The sequence below is a fragment of the Leucoraja erinacea genome, chromosome 25 (genome assembly GCF_028641065.1).
Source record: "Leucoraja erinacea ecotype New England chromosome 25, Leri_hhj_1, whole genome shotgun sequence".
NCBI lineage: Eukaryota > Metazoa > Chordata > Chondrichthyes > Rajiformes > Rajidae > Leucoraja > Leucoraja erinaceus.
This window is the reverse complement of record NC_073401.1, coordinates 25,340,860-25,364,066: the sequence shown is the minus strand read 5'-3', so window position 1 is coordinate 25,364,066 and position 23,207 is coordinate 25,340,860. Positions and strand designations below refer to the sequence as shown.

The window sequence follows — 23,207 nt, the reverse complement described above, 5'->3', positions numbered from 1 at the left end:
GCACGAGGACTGGGGCGGGGGAGGGGTGGAGAGAGAGGCAATGCAAGGGTTACTTGAAGTTAGATAAACCAATATTCATGCCGCTGGGGTGTAAGCTGCCCAAGTGAAATATGAGGTGCTGTTCCTCCAATATGCGCTGGGCCTCACTCTGACAGTGGAGGAGGCCCAGGATGGAAAGGTCAGTGTGGGAATGGGAAAGGGGAGTTAAAACATTTGGCAATCAGGAGATCGCGTAGGCCTTGGATGACTGAGCGAAGGTGTGCAGCGTGATGGTCGAGCTTGGTCTCGCCGATATCTAGGAGTCCACACCAGTGATTGTCATTGTTTTGATGCACTACAACATATGGCCTTGAGCCACATATGTCCAATCAATGTTGCTCAGGTAACTTCAGATTGAGAACAGTCAATAAAAAACAATAAATGACAGGTGAAAGTAAGATTCAGCAGTTCCATTCACCCTATGGGCAATGGGAGATCAAGTCCCGGTCAGCGGATTGGCTTTAGGAAGTGACATGGTACACATATCCTGGTATACATCGACGGTGCCAAAGCAGAGATGGTTGAAAGCTTGTCCCCGCCAACTCTCTCCAACTTCCCCAGATGCACCGTAGAAAGCGTCCCATCGGGATAAACCACAACATGGTTTGGGAACAGCTCCATCCAAGAAATTGCAGAGAATTGCGGACGCAGCCCAGCCCAGACCATCACACAAACCAACCTCCCTTGCATTGACGGCATTTACACCTCACGCTGCCTCGGGAAGGCCACCAGCATAATCAAGGACAAGTCACACCCTGGTCTCCCTCCTCCCCCCTCTCCCATCAGTCAAGAGGTACAGAAGTGTAAAAATGTACACCTCCAGTTAGTTACTTAGTTTAGTTTATTGTCACATGGACTGAGGTACAGGGAAAAGCCTTTTGTTGTTTGCTAGCCTGTCAATCAGCCAGAAAGACAATACCTGATTACAATCGAGCCCTCCACAGTGTACAGATACATGATAAAGGGAATTACATTTAGTGCAAGATAAAGTCTAGTATAGTCCGATTAAAGATAATCCCAGGGTCTCCAATGAGGTATACCACAACTCAGGGCTGCTCGGTGTTGGTAGGATGGTTCAGTTGCCTGATAACAGCTGGGAAGAAACTGTCCCTGAATCAGGAGGTGTGCTTTTCCACACGTCTATACCTCTTGGCTGATGGGAGAGGGAAGAAGAGGGATGACTGGGCTGAGACTCATCCATGATGATGCTTCTGGCCTTGCCGAGGCAGTGTGAGGTGTTGATGGAGTCAATGGAAGGGAGGTTGTTTTGTGAGACGGTCTGGCAGTTCCACGTCATTCCACTCTCTCATCCACTCCCTACCCACTAGGAGTAATTTACAATTAGCCCGACAAACCCCCACGTCTTTAGAATGTGGGATGAAACCGGAGTAACCCATTCGGTCAGAGGGAGAACGTGCAAACTCCACACAGCCAGCACCTGAGATCAGAATCGAACCGGGGACTCTGGCACAGTGAGGCAGCAGCACTACCAGCTACACCACTGTGCGACTGCTATCTGCTGATGCAATTAAAGAGCTGAAAATCCTCCTCCTCTCTTTGAGTGTCGGCAGGCTTCTTTGTATGTATGCCTTACTTTGTCTATTCCACGTTGAGATATAGGCTGACTTGTGTTTTACTTCCACAGTAATCATTTAACAACACCTTTGCACAATTGATAAACCTTTTTTAAAAGCATTGTAACTACTAAACGGTTGGTAAACCAGTGCGGGTGCAGCCTGCCAGCACTGAAAGTCACTAGTGGATTCGGGGCCCCTGGTGTAGTAAGCTTGGCCCAGTGTAAGTGAAGACTCATTTACAGCACAGTATGAAGGTTCTCAGCTCACCATCCACTGCCACCCATGTCGGTCTTTAAAAATAAACAGAAATTCCGTTTCCATGGGTATAAAAACAACTCCAAGGAAAATGAGCACATTGACATGTGGGTTGATTCCATTGACTTAGTTCAGTTCAGTTTGCAGATCTGTTACTTTGGAAAAATAAGAACAGTATACAGACCCAGAGCTCAATGCAGTATTATGCGCTGAGTGGTAAGCATGTGCCACGGGGCTAAAGGGCCTGTCCCACTGTACGAGCTAATTCAAGAGCCCTCCCGAGTTTCCCCTGATTCGAACTCGGAGAATTACGGTAATAGCCGCTACTCGGGGCTCTCGTGGACATTTTTCAACGTTGAAAAAACCATCACGAGCTTACCCCGTTTCCCGAGTTAATGCCGTTAGCATTACGAGCCGCTAAGAGACGTCCCGAGCTCCGACGTACCCTTTACGTACTTACCACGAATTTGATATTTTTTAAAACTCAGGAGAGCTCTTGGGTAAACTCGTATAGTGGGACATTATAGCCCTTTAGTCTTTTAAAGCCTTCTATCTCATTGCTGTGCTTTCTATTTAGTTTAGTTCAGTTTAGTTTAGACATACAGCGTGGAATCAGGCCCTTCGGCCTACCAAGTCCGCGCCGACCAACTATCACCTGTACATTAGTTCTATCCCACATAAAAGGGACAACCTTTTCACGCAAAGGGTGGTGGAGTGTATGGAACAAGCTGCCGGAGGAGGTAGATGAGGCAGGGACTATCCTACATTTTTAAGAAACAATTAGCCAGGTACATGGATAGGACAGGTTTGGAGGGATATGGGCCAAACGCTGGCAGGTGGGACTAGTGTGGCTGGGACATGTTGGCCGGTGTGGGCAAGTTGGGCCGAAGGGCCTGTTTCCAGTCTGTATCACTCTATGACCATGTGGCAATTTTACAGAAGCCAATTAACCTACAACCCTGCCCATCTTTGGAGTGTGGGAGGAAACTGGAGCACCCGGAGAAAACCCACGTGATCACGGGGAGAACGTACAAACTCCGTACAGACAGCACCTGAGGTCAGGAGCGAACCCAGATCCCTGGCGCTGTGAGGCAACACCTCTACCGCTGCGCCAACGTGCCGCCCTTGAAAGTCAACGAGAGGCTATCAGATGTGTAATGAACCCAAAGCCCTATCCATGCTTCAGTTCAGAAGAAGAGCAGGGTCTATCACCTCAATATTTACCTGTCAATGTCACTCATATACAGATTCTTGTGTCATTACTTAATCACCGTTTAGAGGAGTTTGCTGACTTGAAAATTGCCCGCTGTGTATCCGATGTCAGTGACAACATTTGAAATGGATGGCTTTGGTTGTAAAACATCCTCAAATTATCTGGGGTGATAAATAGCTATGTTATTTTCCGTACAGTACAAAGTGTTCTGGATAAACTACACTAATCACTCAAAGGGGAGAGAGAGGCACTATTTTCCAAGGGTTCGACTGGGTGACTGTCTTGCCGAACACTTGCGCTCGGTCCGCCAAGGCTTTTCACGGCCCATTTTAACTCCCCTTCCCATTCCCATACTGACCTATCTCATCTCAGTACTACTGTCAGGAAGAAAGTACAGGAGCCTGAAAATTGTGCCCTCCAGGGTCAAGAACAACTTCTTCCCAGCGACCACCACAGCTGGGTCTTGAACACCACACAATACTAACCACCATCCTACCACAGCAACTATGATCTACTACGGACTTTGTTGTGGCTGCACTACGGACTTCAGTTTCGCACATTTTATAGTCTGGTTACCGAGCATTACTGATTATTATTTGACTGTATTATTGAGTTTGGCATATTTGCATGTGCGTTTTGCGATAATAGGCCTGTAAAGCTGCAGCTGGAGAGAACTTCGTAGTTGTCGGTACCTAGAACAATCAAACACTCTTGACTCTTGCCACAATGGGAGATATTAAACATTGTCATTAAACCAGCAGGTGTGGGGGTGTGCAATGGCCAAGTCTCAGTGCGTTTATATTTTAAAAGAAGAATAAGAGAGGAAACAAGCTTTACCATGTAATATGAAGATAGACACTAGAAGGTTGAGCAGGCTAGGGTTCTATTCCTTGGAGCGCAGGAGGATGTGGGGTGACCATACAGAGGTGTACAAAATCAGGAGAGGAATAGATTGGGTGAGCGCGCAGTCTCCTCTCCCGGTGACGTTCTTTGGGAAGTCTGTCCCACACGGAAGAATTGATTTTGACACAAAAAAACAACTGTTTCCTTTTCGCCTGCAGTCCAAGCGACTGACTATAGAAACAAGAAGCTGGAGCAACTCAGCGGGTCAGGCGGCATCTCTGTTGAAAAGCAATAAGTGGAGTTTCGGGTGGAGACTTACCGTGTAACCTGTTGGGTGACAAAGCGCTTGGTTGGAGGGGTGAGTTGTTGTGGAGTGTCAAGGGGGTCACTGCGTGCGTTTGCTGAGGGCCGTAGGCGTCCATCGCCAACTTGTGCCGGAAAGCTTCTTCCTTCCGTCGATTGGCAAACCAGTTGTAGACCCGCACCTCAGTGACCAGGTTCGAGCCCAGCCCGTGGGCCTGGGATGGCGAGACCCCTCGCTGTATACACTCCGCTCTGCAATAAGCATGGACAACAAGTGTGTAAGACCAGAAATCCACTTCAATCACTCTAAAGAAACATCCTGGGACAAATGAAGTGCTGTAGAGTTCGTGTTAGGCCATTTGTAAGGTATACTCAGTCACCAAATCCATATGGAGACGCAAGGAACTGCAAATGCTGGAATCTTGCATGGAATACAACCATATAGCCATATAACAATTACAGCACGGAAACAGGCCATCTCGGCCCTTCTAGTCCGTGCCGAACACTTACTCTCACTAGATTTAATAGAAACATGAGGGGCAACTTTTGTAACACAATGGGTGGAGAGTGTATGGAACGATCTGACAGAGGAGGTAGTTGAGGCAGGTACTATCACGACATTTGGACAGGTACATGGATAGGATAGGTTTAGAGGGATATGGGCCAAACGCAGGCAGGTGGGACTAGTGTAGATGGGACATGTTGATCAGCACAGGGCATGTTATAAAGTCATAAGGTCATAAGTGATAGGAGCAGAATTAAGCCATTCAAACATGGCTGATCTACCTCCTAACCCCATGACACCCGTACTAATCAAGAATCTATCTATCTCTGCCTTAAAAAAATATCGGAAGGGCCTGTTTGCATGCTGCGTGACTCCATGGCCTGCTGAGTTACTCCAGCACTTTGTGTTTTGTGGAAGACTGCAACATCTGCAGTGCCTTGTTTTATAACAGCTGGTGGCAGTCAGTAGCTTTGCACATCAACCTGGATCAGTACTCAGTACTGATTAGCGAGTGCACCTGCGTGTTTCAAGGTGCACAGTCTACTTATCCACTGACTCACCATAGAGGTGACATCAGGACCACACCTTTCCTCAGTGTTGCCTCAGTGTTAAAGTATTGCTTCACTGTAGATAAGCTGATGCACATCTTATCCGAGACAAACATTGCCATTACCTTGTGTGCATTGGATCTGTTAATATCTCCACTGTAAAATTCTTATTCTCACGATCTCGTCACCATTTCTCTGAAACGCCTTTAAGATCTACAAGCTATAATGTCGGCACAGTGGCACAGCCGGTAGAGCTGCTTCCTCACAGCACCGAAGATCCAGCTTCGATCCTGACCTTGGGTGCTGCCTGTTTGGAGTTTGCACGTTCTGCCTGTGACCGTGTGGGTTTTCTCTGGGGGCTATGGTTTCCTCCCACTTTCCAAAGAATGTGCAAGTTAATTGGCTTCTGTAGATTACCCCTAGTGTGTAGTTCATCGGACTAGAGTACGGGTGATCGATGATCAGGGCGGACTCGGTGGGTTGAACTAAGGGCCTGTTTCCACGCTACATCTCTAAACTAAAAGAAAACTTAAACGAAACTGAACCGGAGCACCCAGAGGAATCCCACACAGTCACAGACAGAAGCATAGAAAAGTAGGTGTAGGAATAGGGCATTCGGCCCTTCGAGCCAGCACCGCCATTCAATATGATCATGGCTGATCATCTAAAATCGCTACCTCGTTCCTGCTTTTTCCCCCCATATCCCTTGATTCCTTTAGCCCCAAGAGCTAAATCTAATTCTCTCTTGAAAACATCCAATGAATTGACCTCCACTGCATTCTGTGGCTGCGAATTCCACAGATTCACAACTCTCTGGGTGAAAATCTCAGTCCCAAATGGACTACCCCTTATTCTTCAACTGTGACCCCTGGTTCTGGACTACCCCAACATGGGTAACATTTTTCCTGCATCTAGCCTGTCCAATCCCGTAAGAATTTTGTATGTTTCTATAAGATCCCCTCCCATTCTTCTAAATTCCGGTGAATATAAGGCCAGTCGATCTATTTCTGGCCCGTTGTGGTTTCAGTGCTTCTGCTGATCAACCCGTGTGGCCCTGCCCCAGGTTACAGATGCTGAGGTTAATCACGTCCTTCAATTGCCAGCTCAGTTCGGCTCATCCAAAGTGGCAGAGATCAAAGCAAGCTGTATTGCTGAAGCTTATCTGCATCCCACTTCCATTCCTGAAGGTAAAATTGAATTAAATAGATGCAAATGTATCTAATTCCATTGCCTCAACCAATTTCCCTTCCCTCGCTGGAAGTCACTATTTAAAGAGCAACAAGCATCTTTTCACCCGATTAAACATCGGTTCAGGCTTTCTATCTGCCTTCCTTCATCTAAAGCTTCACAGCATTTTTGCTCCATCCTTAGACTCAGAGGAGAAACCCTGCACGGAAAATCAAGGCAATATCACTGGGCTTCAGGGAATCACCCACCATCGGCAGCTCCGTTCCCCCCCCCCCCCCCCAAGATAGAACCAAGGGGCAGGTTATGCAATGAGTCACTCCCCACGTGGAGGCTGCGGGCTGGAAACAAGATGTTAAATAAAAGATGATTCGAGTCTCAACAGAATTACAGTGCGATGAGTACAGAGGTATGGATTGAAAGTACACAAAAATGCTGGAGAAACTCAGCGGGTGCAGCAGCATCTATGGAGCGAAGGGTTTTGGCCCGAAACGTTGCCTATTTCCTTCGCTCCACAGATGCTGCTGCACCCGCTGAGTTTCTCCAGCACTTTTGTGTACCTTAGATTTTCCAGCATCTGCAGTTCCTTCTTAAACACTTTGTCTACTCCACTATGGATTGAAAGTGTTTGGTTAGGACCAGAGGGCATAGCCTCAGAATAAAAGGACGTACCTTTAGAAAGGAGATGAGGAGAAATTTCCTCATGGACTGAGTGGCCTAGTTCTACTCCTATGACCTATGAACTTAATCAAAGAGAGTCATAGAGTGATACAGCATGGAAATAGGCCACTCGGCCCAACATACCCACACTAACCAACATGTCCCATCTAACACTAGTCCCACCTGTCTCCCTTTGGCCCATATCTCTCTAAACCTGTCCGATCCATGTGCCTGCCTTAATCGTTGCGATACTACCTGCCTCAACTACTTCCTCCGACAGCTCGTTCCATACACCCATCAACCTCTCTGTTGAAAAGTTACCCCTCAGGTACCTATTAAACCCCCCCCCCCCCCCCCCCACCCCCCCCCCCCCCCCCCCCCCCCCCCCCCACCCCCCCCCCCCCCCCCCCCCCCCCCCCCCCCTTTCACCTTAAACCTATGTCCTCTGGTTCTTAATTCCGCTACTCTGGGCAAGAGACTCTTTGTGTGTCTACCAGATCTATTCCTCTCATGATTTTGTACTTATGAACTTGTATCCAAAATTTGCAACCAAATCGATGCTGTAATGACTTCATTGTTGTCGATGCAACTTTACTCGTTGAGCAGCTCTGCACAAGGTGAGTTTACACTCTTTTATTACCTTGATGTGCATCCACCCAACACATCGCACGTGGGCAAGGAAGTTACAAACTATGCCATGGGGCAAGGAACTATCATCATTGACACCAGCATCACAGGTCCTACATAGGATGGAGATGCCTTCTCAGAGATCATTACGTTGCAGGTGACCAGGGTGGACTATCTATTCATACTTGGTATCATTTACCCATCGTCCACCTGCTGTCTTGGTCTTGCTGCCTGAGCTGCTCTACCCGCTGGGCAATTGTAGCAAGAAACTGGAATGTGTACAATCACCATCCCAGCATTTGACTGTGATGGAAGGAAGCCACAGATTAGGATGGTCGGGAGCAGGATTCAGTGTTTAAGGAGGAACTGCAGATGCTGGAAAATCGAAGGCAGACAAAAATGCTGGAGAAACTCAGCGGGTGCAGCAGCATCTGTGGAGCGAAGGAAATAGGCAACGTTTCGGGCTGAAACCCTTCTTCAGACTGATGGGGGATGGGGGCAGGGAGAAGAAAGGAAAAAGGAGGAGGAGACAGCCCGAGGGCTGAGGAAGGGGAGGAGACAGCTAACAAAATTGGGAGAATTCAATGTTCATGCCCCCAGGATGCAGACTCCCCAAGCAAGCAGGACTCAGTTCCTTCAGCATTATCCCATTGATGACTGACCTACTGCTACCTCATTCATGTTTGCAGGTGTATAAGATATAACTCCAACTACGACATAGTTTCCCCTGGTGTCTATTTTACGGGGTACCCGAATACACATTGGATACGGAGGCCACTTCCTCTCCTCTCATCTCTGGCATTCTGTTTGATTGTCCCCAGTTGTAACACGTTTGTGACAGAATACAGAGCCAAGTTGCTCTGGATCCCAAACAGGTCATTGGTGTGCAGTGCATAGACGAACTGTTGGTGTTAGCTTTTGTCACTTTGCTAATGACAGGTGGCAAATGCAAATTATGGGCTGCACTGTGGCGCAGTGGTAGAGATGCTGCCTTATGCCCCTGTCCCACTTCGGAAACCTGAACGGAAACCTCTGGAGACTTTGTGCCCCACCCACGGTTCCTGGAGGTTTTTGTCAGTCTCCCTACCTGCTTCCACTACCTGCAACCTCTGGCAACCACCTGCAACCTCCGGGAACCGCACGGAAACCTTGGGTGGGGCGCAAAGTCTCCAGAGGTTTCCGTTCAGGTTTCCTAAGTGGGACAGGGGCATTACTGCGCTTGTAGCTCCTGAGACCGGGGTTCGATCCCGACTACAGGTGCTGTTTGTACGAAGTTTGTACGTCCTCCCCATGACCTGCATCGGTTTTCTCCGAGGTCTTCCGTTTTCCTCCCACACGTACAGGTTTGTAGGTTAATTAGCTTGGTATAAATGTAAATTGTCCCAAGTCTGTGTAGGATAGTGTTAATGTGCGGGGATCACTGGTCGATGTAGACTCCGTGGGTCGAAGGGCACTGTTTCCGCGCTATATCGCTAAACCAAAAAAGCGAAACTGAACAATGATTGAGAGCAGACGGGATTGAGTTTTTGGTTTAAAAACATAGAAAATAGGTGCAGGAGTAGGTCATTCGGCCCTTCGAGCCTGCACCGCCATTCGATATGATCATGGCTGATCATCCAACTCAGTATCCTGCACCTGCCTTCTCTCCATACCCCCTGATCCCTTTAGCCACAAGGGCCACATCTAACTCCCTCTTAAATATAACCTATGAACTGGCCTCAACTACCTTCTGTGGCAGAGAATTCCAGAGATTCACCACTCTCTGTGTGAAAAATATTTTCCTCATCTCGGTCCTAAAAGATTTCCCCCTTATCCTTAAACTGTGACCCCTTGTTCCGGACTTCCCCAACATCGGGAACATTAGTTTAGAGATACTGGATGGAAACAGGCCTTTTATTCTTCCACTAGTCCTAGACTCTCACACTAGTGAAAACATCTTCTCCATATCCACTCTATCTAGGCCTTTCATTATTTGGGGAGTTTCAATGAGGTCGCCCCTCATCCTAAGCCCTCCTTGGCTTTGGGTAGCTATTTTACAAAGGCCTTCACCCAGGTGCTTAGCTGACCTGTTGCACTCTTCAACCAAGGCCTCTCGCTCCTCCTTGCTCGGGTTCTTCTGTCGCTCATAGGCCTGAAACAATATCTGCTGTGAAGCAGGCCCCCACTTGAACCTGTTTCTTCTCATCTTCTTGCTGGCTGGCTCTTCGACGAGTTCTTCCCCCGATGTTCCCTGGGCTGAGTTGTTGAAGTCTGCAAAGAGAAACAGCTGCTGTCTGTTCCCACCCACATTTTGTCCCATCTTCTGTGTGGGTTGGCTGAACTCTGTAACGAGAAAGGGCAGATAAACTTGGGTAGTTGCAACTTGCATAAACCAAAAGATCAAAAAAAGAGGAGCAGCAGCAGCATGTTGTATCATACATTCTTTACATTCCACAGCATTCATGGCAGATTAAACACATTGATAAGTCCACAGTCATACAGGCCCTTTGGCCCAACTTGCCCACACTCACCAGCATGTCCCATCCACTAGTCCTACCTGCCTTCGTTTGGCCCATATCCCTCTAGACCTGTCCTATCCATTTACCTGTCTAATTGTTTCATAAACGTTACAACAACCCTTGCCTCAACTACTTCCTCTGGCAGCTTGTTCCATACACCCACCACCCTTTGTGTGAAAGAGTTACCCTTCATGTTCCTATTCAATCATCCCCCACCTCATCGTAAACCTATGTCCTCTGGTCCTCCATTCCCCTACTATTCCATTTGATTCCACCTGATCTATTCATCTCATGATTTTTTACACCTCCATAAGATCACCCCTCATCCTCCTGCACTCCATGGAATAGAGTCCCAGCCTGCTCAACCTCAGAATAGCTCAGAACCTCGGGTCAAGGAAACATCCTCGTAAACCTTCCCTGTACCCTTTCCAACTTGGCAACATCTTGCCTGCAACACGGTGCCCAGAACTGAACACAATACTCTAAATGCGGCCTCATCAACGTCTTGTGTAACTGCAACATGACCTCCCGACTTCTGTGCTCAATACTCTTGACTGATGAATGCCAATGTGCCAAAAGCCAACCATTTAAGGGAAGAAAATTATATGATGAACATATCCTCAGCTCCATTTTCCATATTAGAGAATAAATATAGAACCCACGATGAATCACCCATGTTTTTCTCCAATGGTAGTAATTCGACAATCGTCCAATAGAATATTCAATAAATAGATCATGGCATGGACCCCTGGTGTGCTTGCCTTCATTGCTAGGGTTGTGTAAAAATAAACTAGCAGATGCTAGTTCATTTCGAAGATAGACACAAAATGCTGGAGTAACTCAGCGGGTCAGGCAGCACCTCTGGAGTAAAGGAAAAGGTTATGTTTCGGGTTGGATCCCGATCTGAAGCTCCTCCAGGTATGCCTACCTTGAAGAAGTTCTTCTCCTCTCTCCGACAGGAGTTATGCAGCAACCTCTCTCACTGCTCCCTCTCTGTGATTCCTCCTTCTCTCCGGCTCCAAAACCACGTTTTATCCCAGGATTTTGAAGAAGGGTTCCGTACCTGAAACGTCACCTATTCCTGTAGGTGCTGCCTGACCTGCTGAGTTAGTCCAGCATTTTGTGTCTATCTTCATTGCTAGAGGCATTGAATACAAGTGTCAGGAAGTCATGATGCAGCTCCATAGGAATTGGTTAAGCCACATTTTGGAGAATCAAGTACAGTTCTGGTGGCCCCATTACAGGGAAAATGAAGAGGCTTTGGTGAGGATGCAGAGATGCTGCCTGGATTAGAGAGCTTCAGAGATTGGATACATTTGGGGTTTTTTTGTCTGGAATGTCAGAGGTTGAGGGAAGACTTGATAGAAATATATAAAGTTTTGAGAGGCGTAGAGAGGGTAGACGATCAGAACCTTTTCCCCAGGGTGGGAACGCCCACCACTAGAGGGCGTAGCTGTAAATTGAGAAGGGGGCAAGTTTAATCGAGGTATGTGGGGCAAGTTGTTTTACACAGAGAGTGATGAGGGCCCGGAACGCACTGCGTTGGTGGAGGCAGATACGATAGCGGTGTTTAAGAAGCTTTTGCATAGGCACATGGAAGTACAGGGAATAGAGAGATATGCCCCACGTCCCCCTCCCTTTTCATCTGTGCATTAATTGCCTCATATTGTGTTTTGTATTGAATTCTGTCTTTACTCTGTGTACTAGTCATGTCTCTACTATTTATTTCATTCCCCTTACATGTTTTTCCTCTACCTGCTAAATTTTTGTAAGGTGTCCTTGAGACTCTCGAAAGGCGCCCATAAATAAAATGTATTATTATTATTATAGATATGGATCACGTACAGGCAGACGACATCAGTTTAACTTGGCATCATGTCCAGCACAAACATAGTGGGTCGAAGGGCCCGTTCCTGTGCTGTACTGTTCTAAGTTGCATCAGAATGTAGGCATGCACCACACTACATAGCCTTGATGAGTCATGTATAATTTGAAGTCAGCAAGACAACATCAAAAGCCTTGCAAAGTATTTTATGCAAAAGGCATCTTCCTACGGGAGACCTTTTGGAAGTGTATCTTTCTAGCCAATGTTATTAACAGTAAAATGTGGCAAAAGAACAGATGACACATTTGAGGGAAGTGGAGAGACAATGATACCAGGAATAATGTGGGATGCCAGTTCTCCATGGAGGTAATGGCCAAATCAAGCATCCTTATGACAGAAGATAGGCACAAAAAGCTGGAGTAACTCAGCAGGTCAGGCAGCATCCCTGGAGACCAAACTGAGAGTCAGGGGAAAGGGAGACGAGAGATATAGACGGTAATATAGAGAGATATAGAACAAATGAATGAAAGAGATGTAAAAACAATAACGATGATAAAGGGACTAGGTCATTGTTGGCGGTGGGCTGGGTGAAAACGAGTTACAGACAATGAGACTCAACGAGGTGACCTTGAAGCTGGTACAATTACTTGGGTAGGGGAGGGATGGAGAGAGGGGGGGATGCAAGGGTTACTTGAAGTTAGAGAAATCAACACTGATACCACTGGGTTGAAAGCTGGATAAGCAAAATACGAGGTGCTGTTCATCCAATTTGCGTTTGCATCTTTATGACAGTCCTGGGTATAGTTCATGTACAGTCAGTGGCGGCACAGTTACAGGCTGCCTCACAGCACCACGGACTATGGTCCGACACCGACCTCCGCTATTTTGTGGGGTTTCCCTGTGACCGTGTGGGCTTCCTCTGGGTGCTCCACTTTCCTCCCACATCCTAAAGCCCTGTGGGTTTGTAAGTTAATTGGCCCTCTGTAAATTGCCCCTAATGTGTAGGGAGTGGATGGAATGTGGGATAACACAGAACTGGTGCGAGTGGGTGATCAGTGGTCGGCATGGACTCGATGGGCCGAAGGGTCTGTTTCCATGTTGTATCTTTCAATCAATTCAATCATATAACCATATAGCCATATAGCAATTACAGCACGGAAACAGGCCATCTCGGCCCTACAAGTCCGTGCCGAACAAATTTTTTTTCTCCCCTTAGTCCCACCTGCCTGCACTCATACCATAACCCTCCATTCCCTTCTCATCCATATGCCTATCCAATTCATTTTTAAATGATACCAATGAACCTGCCTCCACCACTTCCACTGGAAGCTCATTCCACACCGCTACCACTCTCTGAGTAAAGAAGTTCCCCCTCATATTACCCCTAAACTTCTGTCCCTTAATTCTGAAGTCATGTCCTCTTGTTTGAATCTTCCCTATTCTCAAAGGGAAAAACTTGTCCACATCAACTCTGTCTATCCCTCTCATCATTTTAAAGACCTCTATCAGGTCCCCCCTTAACCTTCTGCGCTCCAGAGAATCAAGACTTAACTTATTCAACCTATCTCTGTAACTTAGTTGTTGAAACCCAGGCAACATTCTAGTAAATCTCCTCTGTACTCTCTCTATTTTGTTGACATCCTTCCTATAATTGGGCGACCAAAATTGTACACCATACTCCAGGTTTGGTCTCACCAATGCCTTGTACAATGTTAACATTACATCCCAGCTTCTATACTCAATGCTCTGATTTATGAAGGCTAACATACCAAAAGCTTTCTTTACCACCCTATCTATATGAGATTCCACCTTCAGGAACTATACACGGTTATACCCAGATCCCTCTGTTCAACTGTATTCTTCAATTCCCTACCATTTACCATGTGCGTCCTATTTTGATTTGTCCTGCCAAGGTGTAGCACCTCACATTTATCAGCATTAAACTCCATCTGCCATCTTTCAGCCCATTTTTCCAAATGGCCTATCAATCGTCAGTCGGTGGTACAATTGTCTCCACAGATCAGCTTCTAAACAGTCAAGTACTGAGTACCATCTCATGGTTATTAGTCTCACTGCTCACTGGCACAAATTTGTTTACTTTTAGGACAATCAAGATTTCTTCCCTTTTTTCTGGCGTTCAGGCCTAATTTAATTCTCCGACAATTTTGCGGTGAAGATCTACCCCGGATTTTTACTCAGCTGTGAGAGTCGTAGTGGCACAGTGGTGCAGCGGTAGAGTTGCTGCCATACAGCACCAGACACCCGGGCTAGATCCTAACTACGGGTTCCGTGTGTGTACGGAGTTAGTACGTTCTCCCCGTGACCACGTGGGTTTTCTATGGGTTTTCCAGTTTCCTCCCACACTGCAAAGACGTACAGATTTGTACTTTAATTGGCTTTGGTAAAATTGTAAATTGTCCCCAGTGTGTAGGATAGTTAGTGCTAATGTACGGGGTGATCACTAGCCAGCGAGGACTCGGTGCGCTGAAGGGCCTGTTTCTGCACTGTAGCTCTGAATGAATGCATGAATTGAATGAATGAATGATTAAATGAATGAAGTCTAAAATGTCTAAAGTTACGGGCATTATTTTCCATGGGGGGAACAGCTATAAATCCCTAGGGAGATCGACCTAATCATTCTGAATACAGTTGTTTGCCATCGATGCAGAGTGCAAGTTACAACTGCTCTGGTATATCTGACGGGGAAGTGAGTTACATTGCTCACAAACAATGTCCTGAAATTTGGATCAATGATTCAAGTTTCACTGTCTGCATAACTTGTTATCACCTGCCCCACAGCCAACAATGGACCATTGTGGGCTCCACCACCCCATGATCATCGTTGCTTTTTGTACATTTTTCATTCATTTGTCCTACGTGACTTTTATTACCTCTAGTTTCCCTTTCCCCTGACTCTCAGTCTGAAGAAGGGTCTCGACCATCTATTCCTTTTCCCCAGAGATGCTGCCTGACCCGCTGAGTTACTCCAGTTTTTTGCGTCTATCCTCGGTGTACACCAGCATCTGCAGTTCCTTCCAACACATTCAATGATACTTTATTGTCACATGTACCTCAGTGCAGTGAAATGCTTTGTTTTGCGTGCAACCCGGTAAAATCAGACAGCAGACCTCACCTAAGGTGTACACAGTAGTCCTCACGCATCTCGTGGCCACAAAGTTACAAAGGATCACGCTAGCGGGCTAGTTCAGGGTGGAATTATTTGGATGAAATCCCCATCGCACGCTATAAGAATATTTACTTATAATCAGTGAGGGCGGAGAAGCATTGGAGGTGGGTGGATACTCCATACATCAGGATCCAATCCTGGCCATAAACTGATTCCACATAATCAACATGAAATGTGCAAGATAGTTGCCAGAGAAACGTAAGTAACAGAACGCTTTGAAGCAGGAGTAGTGAAGTGGAAATCCAGCTCGCCGAGCTCACTCCACCGTCCAGAACAAGGGGGTCACATACAGTTTAAGGATAAGGGGGAAATCTTTTAGGACCAAGATGAGGAAAACATTTTTCACACAGAGAGTGGTGAATCCCTGGAATTCTCTGCCACAGAAGGTAGTTGAGGCCAGTTCATTGGCTATATTTAAGAGGGAGTTAGATGTGGCCTTGTGGCTAAAGGGATCAGGGGGTATGGAGAGAAGGCAGGTACAGGATACTGAGTTGGATGATCAGCCATGATCATATTGAATGGTGGTGCAGGCTCGAAGGGCCGAATGGCCTACTCCTGCACCTATTTTCTATGTTTCAATGTTTCTATTAAGATGACTAATCCGGGCAGGTCATAAGGCCCATCCGGCCCATTAAGCCTACTCCACCACTCAATCTTGACTGATCCATCTCTCCCTCCTAACCCCATTCGCCTGCCTTCTCCCCATAACCCCTGACACCCGTACTAATCAAGAATCTATCGCTCTCTACCTTAAAAATATCCATTGACTTGGCCTCCACAGCCTTCTGTGGGAATGAAGCCCACAGGTTCACCGCCCTCTGACTAGAGCAATCCCGACCGCACGCACGCAGGTCCAGGTTCAAAGGGGTTTGAGTGCTCTGCACGCAATGAAGGCCAACACATCGACACAGCAGCAAAGTAATTACGAGGGGAAGATGGTTTGTTGACCTTTATTATGAGAGGATTGGATCACAGGAGAAAGGTCGGTCAAGGTCGAGGGTGGCGTCATTGGTTGAGGACGGGTCACGTGGGCGCCGGAGGATGGAAGTGCTGCCGAGAATAAAGGAGATCAAAGGGAGACCCGGCATGGAGGGGACCACCGAGAGGGAGCTAATGGGGACGACAAATGGCCACTCTTTGTATACCTTGGGTAAGCAGAACAAAGAACATCCCTGTGACTTGTCACATGCGACAATAAAGGATCATCCATAAAGTATTATTCGTCTTATGTAAAGGTATCGTTTTGGCAAGAACATTAGTTGGTGTGTTGTCCACAGTGTGGTCTATGTAACTAACAAAGCAGCTACATGCCATAGAAGGAATGGAGTGGAGAATCACTGGACTGGTTCCAAAGATGGCATTTATTTTGATTTATTTTGTAACTCAATGCCTTTTCAATTTTTTTTTAAAAACATTCGCATCATGGAAACAGGCCCTTCAGCCCACCGAATCCATGCCGACCACTGATCACCCACGTTATTCAACTTTCACATCCACGCCCCACACACCAAGGCCAGTTTACAGAGGCCAATTAACCTACAACCCAGTGGGGACTTGGGAGGTTTAGTTTCAGTTTTAATGTTTATACCGTGGGAACAGGCCCTTCGGCCCACCGAGTCCGTGCCGACCAGCCAAAGCCCATGCACAAGTTCTATCCTACGCAGCAGGGACAATTTACAGAAGCTAATTAATGTACAAACCTGCACGTCTTTGGGGTGTGGGAGGAAATCCGGAGCACCCGGAGGAAACCCACGCAGTCACACAGAGAACGTGCAGATACCACACAGACGGCTGTTGAGGTCATTGTCAAGTGGCAGAGTCGCTGCCTTACAGCGCCAGAGACCCGGGTTCAATCCTGACCCCAGGTGCCGTCTATTCGCCGTTTATACGTACTCCCTGCGACCGCATGAGTTGTTTCCGGATGCTCCGGTTTCCTCCCACACTCCAAAGATGCACAGGTTTGTAGATTAATTAGCTTCTGTCAATTGTAAATTGTCCCGAGTGTGTAGGGTAGTGTTAGTGTGCGGGGATCGCTGGTCGGTGTGGACTGGGTGGGCTGTATCTCTAAGGTCTAAAGTCAGGATCGAACTCTGGCCCGCAGCGCTGAGAGGCAACAGGTCTACCTGCTGTGCCACTGTGCCCCCCTGCGGTACACTACAGAACCGTGCAGTGTGGCTGGCGCGTGGTGAACTCTCTTTGTGACGGAACTAATGGCAGGTTAGCCAAATGTAGAGGGATTATATTATCCAGAGTTCAGAGAATGGAGCCTTAACCATGGTTTAACTGTCACAATGGGCCATCTGATCTCACACCTTCAGAGATATTACCTCGTTCTACCCATATAGATCTACCCATGGGCAGCAAGGTGGCACAGCGGTAGAGTTGCTGCCTAACAGCGCTTTCAGCGCCAGAGACCCAGGTTCGATCCCGACTACGGGCGCTGTCTGTACTGAGTTTGTACCTACGTTCTCCCTGTGACCGGGTGGGTTTTCTCCGAGATCTTTGGTTTCCTCCCACACTCCAAAGACGTACAGGTTTGTAGGTTAATTGGCTTTCTATAAATGTAAACTGTCCCTTGCATGGTGTTAATGTGCGGGGATCGCTAGTCGGCGTGGAATCGATGGGCCGAAGGGTCTGTTTCCCCACTGTATCTCTCAACTAAACTAAATTAGAACTATTCAGCATTACGAGAGGCATATATAAGGTAGTCAACGATAATCTCATTTCCACCCTGGGGGAATGAGATGCAGGGGGCATGGCTTTAAGGTCAGAGGAGTACAGTTTAACAGAGAGGAGCGGAGGTAATATTTTTACACAGAGAGGTTGGTGGATGCCTGGAACAAGATGCCAGGGGTGGTGGTGGAGGCAGATATGATCGTGTGAATTTCATTTATGGGGCCAGTGAGGCTTCACAAACTGCTCTTCACAAATTACAATTAATAATACACTTCAATGGACATTATTTAAGGGAGCTTCACACCAGAGAAAAGAGTCAGGGAAGAGAAAAATTCCACCAGGGAATGAGGAAACGTATCACCCCAGAGGCAACAAAACACTCATGAGTTCATAAGTCACAGGAACAGAATTAGGCCATTCGGCCCATCCATTCTACTCCGCCATTCGATCATGGCTGATCTATCTTTCCCTCTCAACCCCGTTCTCCTGCTGTCTCCCCATAACCTTTTACACCCTTACTAATCAAGAACCTGCTTTAAAAATACCCACTGATTTGGCCTCCATGACTGTCTGTGGCAATAAATTCCACAGAACCACCACCCTCTGACTAAAGAAAATCCTCTTCATCTCCTTTCTAAAGGTACATCCTTTTATTCTAAGGCTGTGCCCTCTGGTCCTCGACTCTCCCACTGGTGGAATCATCCACTTCACATCCACTCTAACCAGCCCTTTCACTATTCAGTAAGATTCAATGAGGTACCCCTTCATCCTTCTAAACTCCAGCGAGTGCAGGCCTGAATGGCTGAGTTACTCCAGCGCATTGTGTCCTTTTGTGTATTAACCAGCAACTGCAATCATTTGTTTCTACCACTTGTACAATGATAATACCTTTCCTTGGTTATAGCGGACAATCGGCAATAAGTAAGTAGGTTTATTGGCCAAGTATTCACATACAAGGAATTTGCCACGGTGCTTCGCCCACAAGTAACAACATGACATACAGTGACAGTTACGAATGACTCAGAAAACACTAAATATTAATAATAATAAAACATTAATGATAAAACACCATTGATCAAGCATGTGAACCAATAAAATACCAGATCAGAGGGAGGCTACAGATTTTTGGCTGTTGAGTAGAGCAACTACTCGTGGATAAAAAGTAACGGACCCCCCCCCCCCCCCCCCCCCCCCCATGGTGCTGTGTAACGCCGTTCCCCCGGACCCGGAGTTAAAGGGAACGAGACTTACGCTGCACGATCTCCCTCTGCTTGCGCACGTACCAGGTGTAGAGCGCGGCCCGCTTCTGGTTTTTCATGGGCGTTCCCTTGTTCAGGTGCTGGGACAGGTGGGACTGGTTCAGGCCGGTCGTGTCCACCACCTCGCGCTGCGGGATGTTGTGCTGTTGCATGTAACACTTGATCATCTTCGCCGCCCTCCACGGGTCCTCCCTGCACACAATGAACAAACCAGGCTGTGAGCCCAAGCTCAACACTTACGTCACAACGCCGACCAGCCCAACGTTTAGCAAAGGGTGTATGGACAGGGCAGGTTCGAGCCTGCACCGCAGGTTTGGATGGGGTATGGGCCAAACACGGGCAGGTGGGACTATTGTAGCTGGGACATGTTGGCCAATGTGGGCAAGTTGGGCCAAAGGGCCTGTATCCACGCTGTATCCCTCTATGACTTATTTCCATTCCCTCTACGAAAATGATCCCAGAAATGTGGCCCTTGTGGCTAAAGGGATCAAGGGGTATGGAGAGAAGGCAGGTACAGGATACTGAGTTGGATCAGCCATGATCATATTGAATGGCGGCGCAGGCTCGAAGGGCCGAATGGCCACTCCTGCACCTATTTTCTATGTTTCTATGATTGGGTTAACATATGTTGACCATTTGAAGGCACTGGGCTTGTACTCGCTGGAGTTTAGAAGGTGGAGGGGGGACCTCATTGAAACTTACCGAATCGTTTCTCTGCAGTATGACTCTAGAACCCACTTAATCTTCCTTTAACTGAAGTTAATTGATTCTGAACCAGACAGATTTCATTAAAAGCTAAGGATCACCACACCATACGGTTGTCCAAGCTAAGGCGACAAAAATCTTGCCTGGATTGAGTGAATTTGGAGAGTCTAGCACCAGACGCCATAGCCTCAGAATAAAAGGACGTATCTTCAGAAAGGAGTTGAGGAAGAATGTCTTTCGTCAGAGGGTGGTGAAACTGTGGAATTCATTGCCACAGAAGGCTGTAAATGTTAAGTCAATGGCTATCTTTGAGGCAGAGATTGACAGATTCTTGATTTGTAAAGTTGGCAGGGGTTATGGGGAGAAGGCAGGAGAATAGGGTTGAGAGGGAAAGATAGATCAAACAGGGCGGAGTCGACTCGATGGGCCGAATGGCCTAATTCATGCTCCTAGAAATAATGAACTTACTCTACCCTCCCGAACAGAAGCTTGAAAACACACACTGCCGGACTCGGGAACAGCTGCTTTACCTTTGTAGAGGGTTGTGGACATAGCCCGGTCCGTCACACTGACCAGATTCCCCACCACTGGCTCCACCTACACTTCACGCTGCCACCATGGAAAAGCAGCCAACAATAATACCAAGATGGCAGTTGCTGCTGTGGCGGCAGATGTGAGGAACAGAGGGCCGAAACGTGACCAGCAGCGGGAGGCAATGCGGCGCGGCGCATCTCAACGGTGGAGTGGGCCGGGCGCTGCTCGAAGAGGCCGAGTGTGTGGGCCGGAGCAGACCTGCATCTGCAAGGAGTGGTGGAGGACAACAACGGCTCTGCTTGGCCTGGCGGGCACTGCAACGTCGCCATGACAACAGGCCTTCATGGTCAGGTCAAGAACTCCGCACTTATAACAACTGGCACTTGCAAATGGTGCCAAACCTGGTGAATCATGTCTACCGTTTAAGAAGGAACTGCAGATGCTGGAAAATCGAAGGTAGACAAAAGTGCTGGAGAAACTGAGCGGGTGCAGCAGCATCTATGGAGCGATGGAAATAGGCAACGTTTCAGGCCGAAACCCTTCTTCAGACTGTCTCTGTGTACTTTTCCTATACACGTGTGCTGTATTTAAGATGTGCTTATGTATAGTAATACTGTCTGCAAAAGTTAATTTCACTGCACCTCGGTACAAGTGACAATAAAGTACATTGAATCATCAAAGTCCTTTCCCACCCTGGTCATTCCTTCTTCTCTCCACTCTCGTCGGTCAGAACCTTGAAAGCGCACACCACCAGATTCAAAAACAGTTTCTTCCCCCCTGTCACCAGGCTTCTGAACGGTCCTTCCATAAGCTAGGGCACTGTCCCATTCACCTCGACCCCATTTGACATTGTACATGGAACTGGTACGCTACAATGCCAAGAAGTATCCAGGGGAAGAAGCTTTGTTAAAACGTGGTTAATGGCCACTGTGGACTCAAGGGGCTGTTTCTTTCTTGATGACTCGATGATAAAGTGATAACGTGTTCTTGGTTCTGGCATGGCCACAAACCTGCAGCAAAGCATCACCTTTGTCAAAGAGGAGAATATTTTCTAATGGGGAAAGACACAAAATGCTGGAGTGACTAAGCGGGACAGGCAACATCTCCAGAGAGAACGAACAGGTGACGTTTCGTGTCGAGACCCTTCTTCAGACTGAGAGTCAGGGGAGAGGGAGTCTAGACATATGGAGGGGTATTTCTAATGGAGACCCCGATTAGATCCATCAGTCAACAAATTTGTCGCTGTGTCTGATCGCAGAGGCTGGAAGCTTGTGTCAGAGATACAGCGCGGAAACAGGCCCTTCGGCCCATCAAGTCGGCTTCGACAATTGATCACCCACACACTCATTCTATATTATCCCAGTTTCGCATCCTACACACTAGGGGCAATTTTACAGAAGCCAATTACCCTACAAACCTGTACGCCTTTTTCGAATGTGGGAGGAATCCGAAGCACCTGAAGAAAACCCACACGGTCATATGGAGAACGTACAAACTCCACACAGACAGCACCCGTAGTCAGAAGCCGTGCAATGGTCCTATAACATTTACAGCAGAGTGCTGGATTCCCCCAAAAAGTTAATCTGCAAGTCGAAGGGTGGGTGTGGGGGGGGTTGGGTGTGGGGGGGGTGGGGTGTGTGTGGGGGGGGTGGTGGGGGGGGGGGGTGGGTGTGAGGGGGGGTGGGTGTGGGGGGGGGGGGGTGAGGGGGAGGTGGGTGTGAGGGGAGTAGTAAGGGGGTGGGGAGGGGGTGTGTGGGGGGGGGGGTGGGTGGGGTGTGTGGGTGGGTGTGGGGGGGGGGTGTGGGGGGGCGTGGGTGTGAGTGGGGGGGACTAGGTGGGGTGGGTGGGTGTGTGTGTGGGTGGGTGGGGGGGTGTGTGGGGGTGTGGGTGTGTGGGGGGGGGTGTGAGTGGGGGGGGGGTGGTGGGGTAATGTGGGGTGGGGGGGTGTGTGGGGGGGTGGGTGTGTGTGGGTGGGTGGGGGGTGGGGGGGGGGGGGGGGTGGGTGTGTGTGTGTGGGGGGGGTGGGGGGGGGGGGGGGGTGGGGGGGGGGGGGGGGGGGGTGGGGGGGGGGGGGGGTGGGTGTGTGGGGGGGTGGGTGGTGGGGGTGTGGGTGAGTGTGAGGGGGTGTGTGGGTGGGTGTGTGGGGGGGGGGGTGGGTGTGTGTGTGGGTGGGGGTGGGTGTGTGGGGGGGGGGGTGGGGTGTGGGGGGGGGTGGGTGTGTGGGGGGGTTGGGTGTGGGGGGGGGGTAGGTGGGGGGTGTGTGGGGGGGGGTGGGGGGGGGGTGTGTGGGGGGGGGGGGGTGTGTGGGGGGGGGGGTGTTTGGGTGGGGGGGGGGTGCGTGTGGGGGGGGGAGTGGAGGGGGGGGGTGGGTGTGAGAGGGGAGGTGGGTGTGAGGGGGGGGTGGGTTGTGAGGGGAAGTAGGGGGGGGTGTGACGTTTTAAGAGGGGAGCACACTGGATCTGCTGCACACTCTGGGCTTCTCTGCTTTCCCGACACAGGCACTCAAGTTTCTAAATGCTTACATTGCAGTTGGGCCAGAGATTTAGTTACACGGCGCCAGGATTCACTCAGTACTTCAGCTCAGATTTGACGTTGTGATACCTCGCCAAGTCTGATTTTCCAGTTGCTTTGTTCTCATGGAAGTGCAATCGGAGACTTGTTCATCCTCGGGCAATCTGGCAGGCTTTGAAATCTCGCTGGATATGAAGCATGGAGCAGCTCAGCCCCACACAGCGCAGTGCGGAAACTTGCTGCCTCTTAAACAATTC

General features: G+C 48.5%; 1 protein-coding gene across 2 annotated transcripts in view; it reads right to left on the bottom strand.

Annotated features, from left to right (window-relative positions):
- The window catches only part of LOC129709139 (hepatocyte nuclear factor 1-alpha-like), a 99,109-nt gene that overhangs the window by 60,658 nt on the left and 15,244 nt on the right, over positions 1–23,207 (bottom strand). For both annotated transcript variants that reach the window (XM_055655273.1, XM_055655272.1), the window contains exons 2-4: positions 19,193–19,392; positions 9,822–10,077; positions 4,247–4,482 (exon numbers count right to left, since the gene is read on the bottom strand). In XM_055655273.1, the coding sequence (XP_055511248.1) occupies positions 4,247–4,482; positions 9,822–10,077; positions 19,193–19,392 (692 nt within the window). The remainder of the gene's footprint in view (positions 1–4,246; positions 4,483–9,821; positions 10,078–19,192; positions 19,393–23,207) is intronic.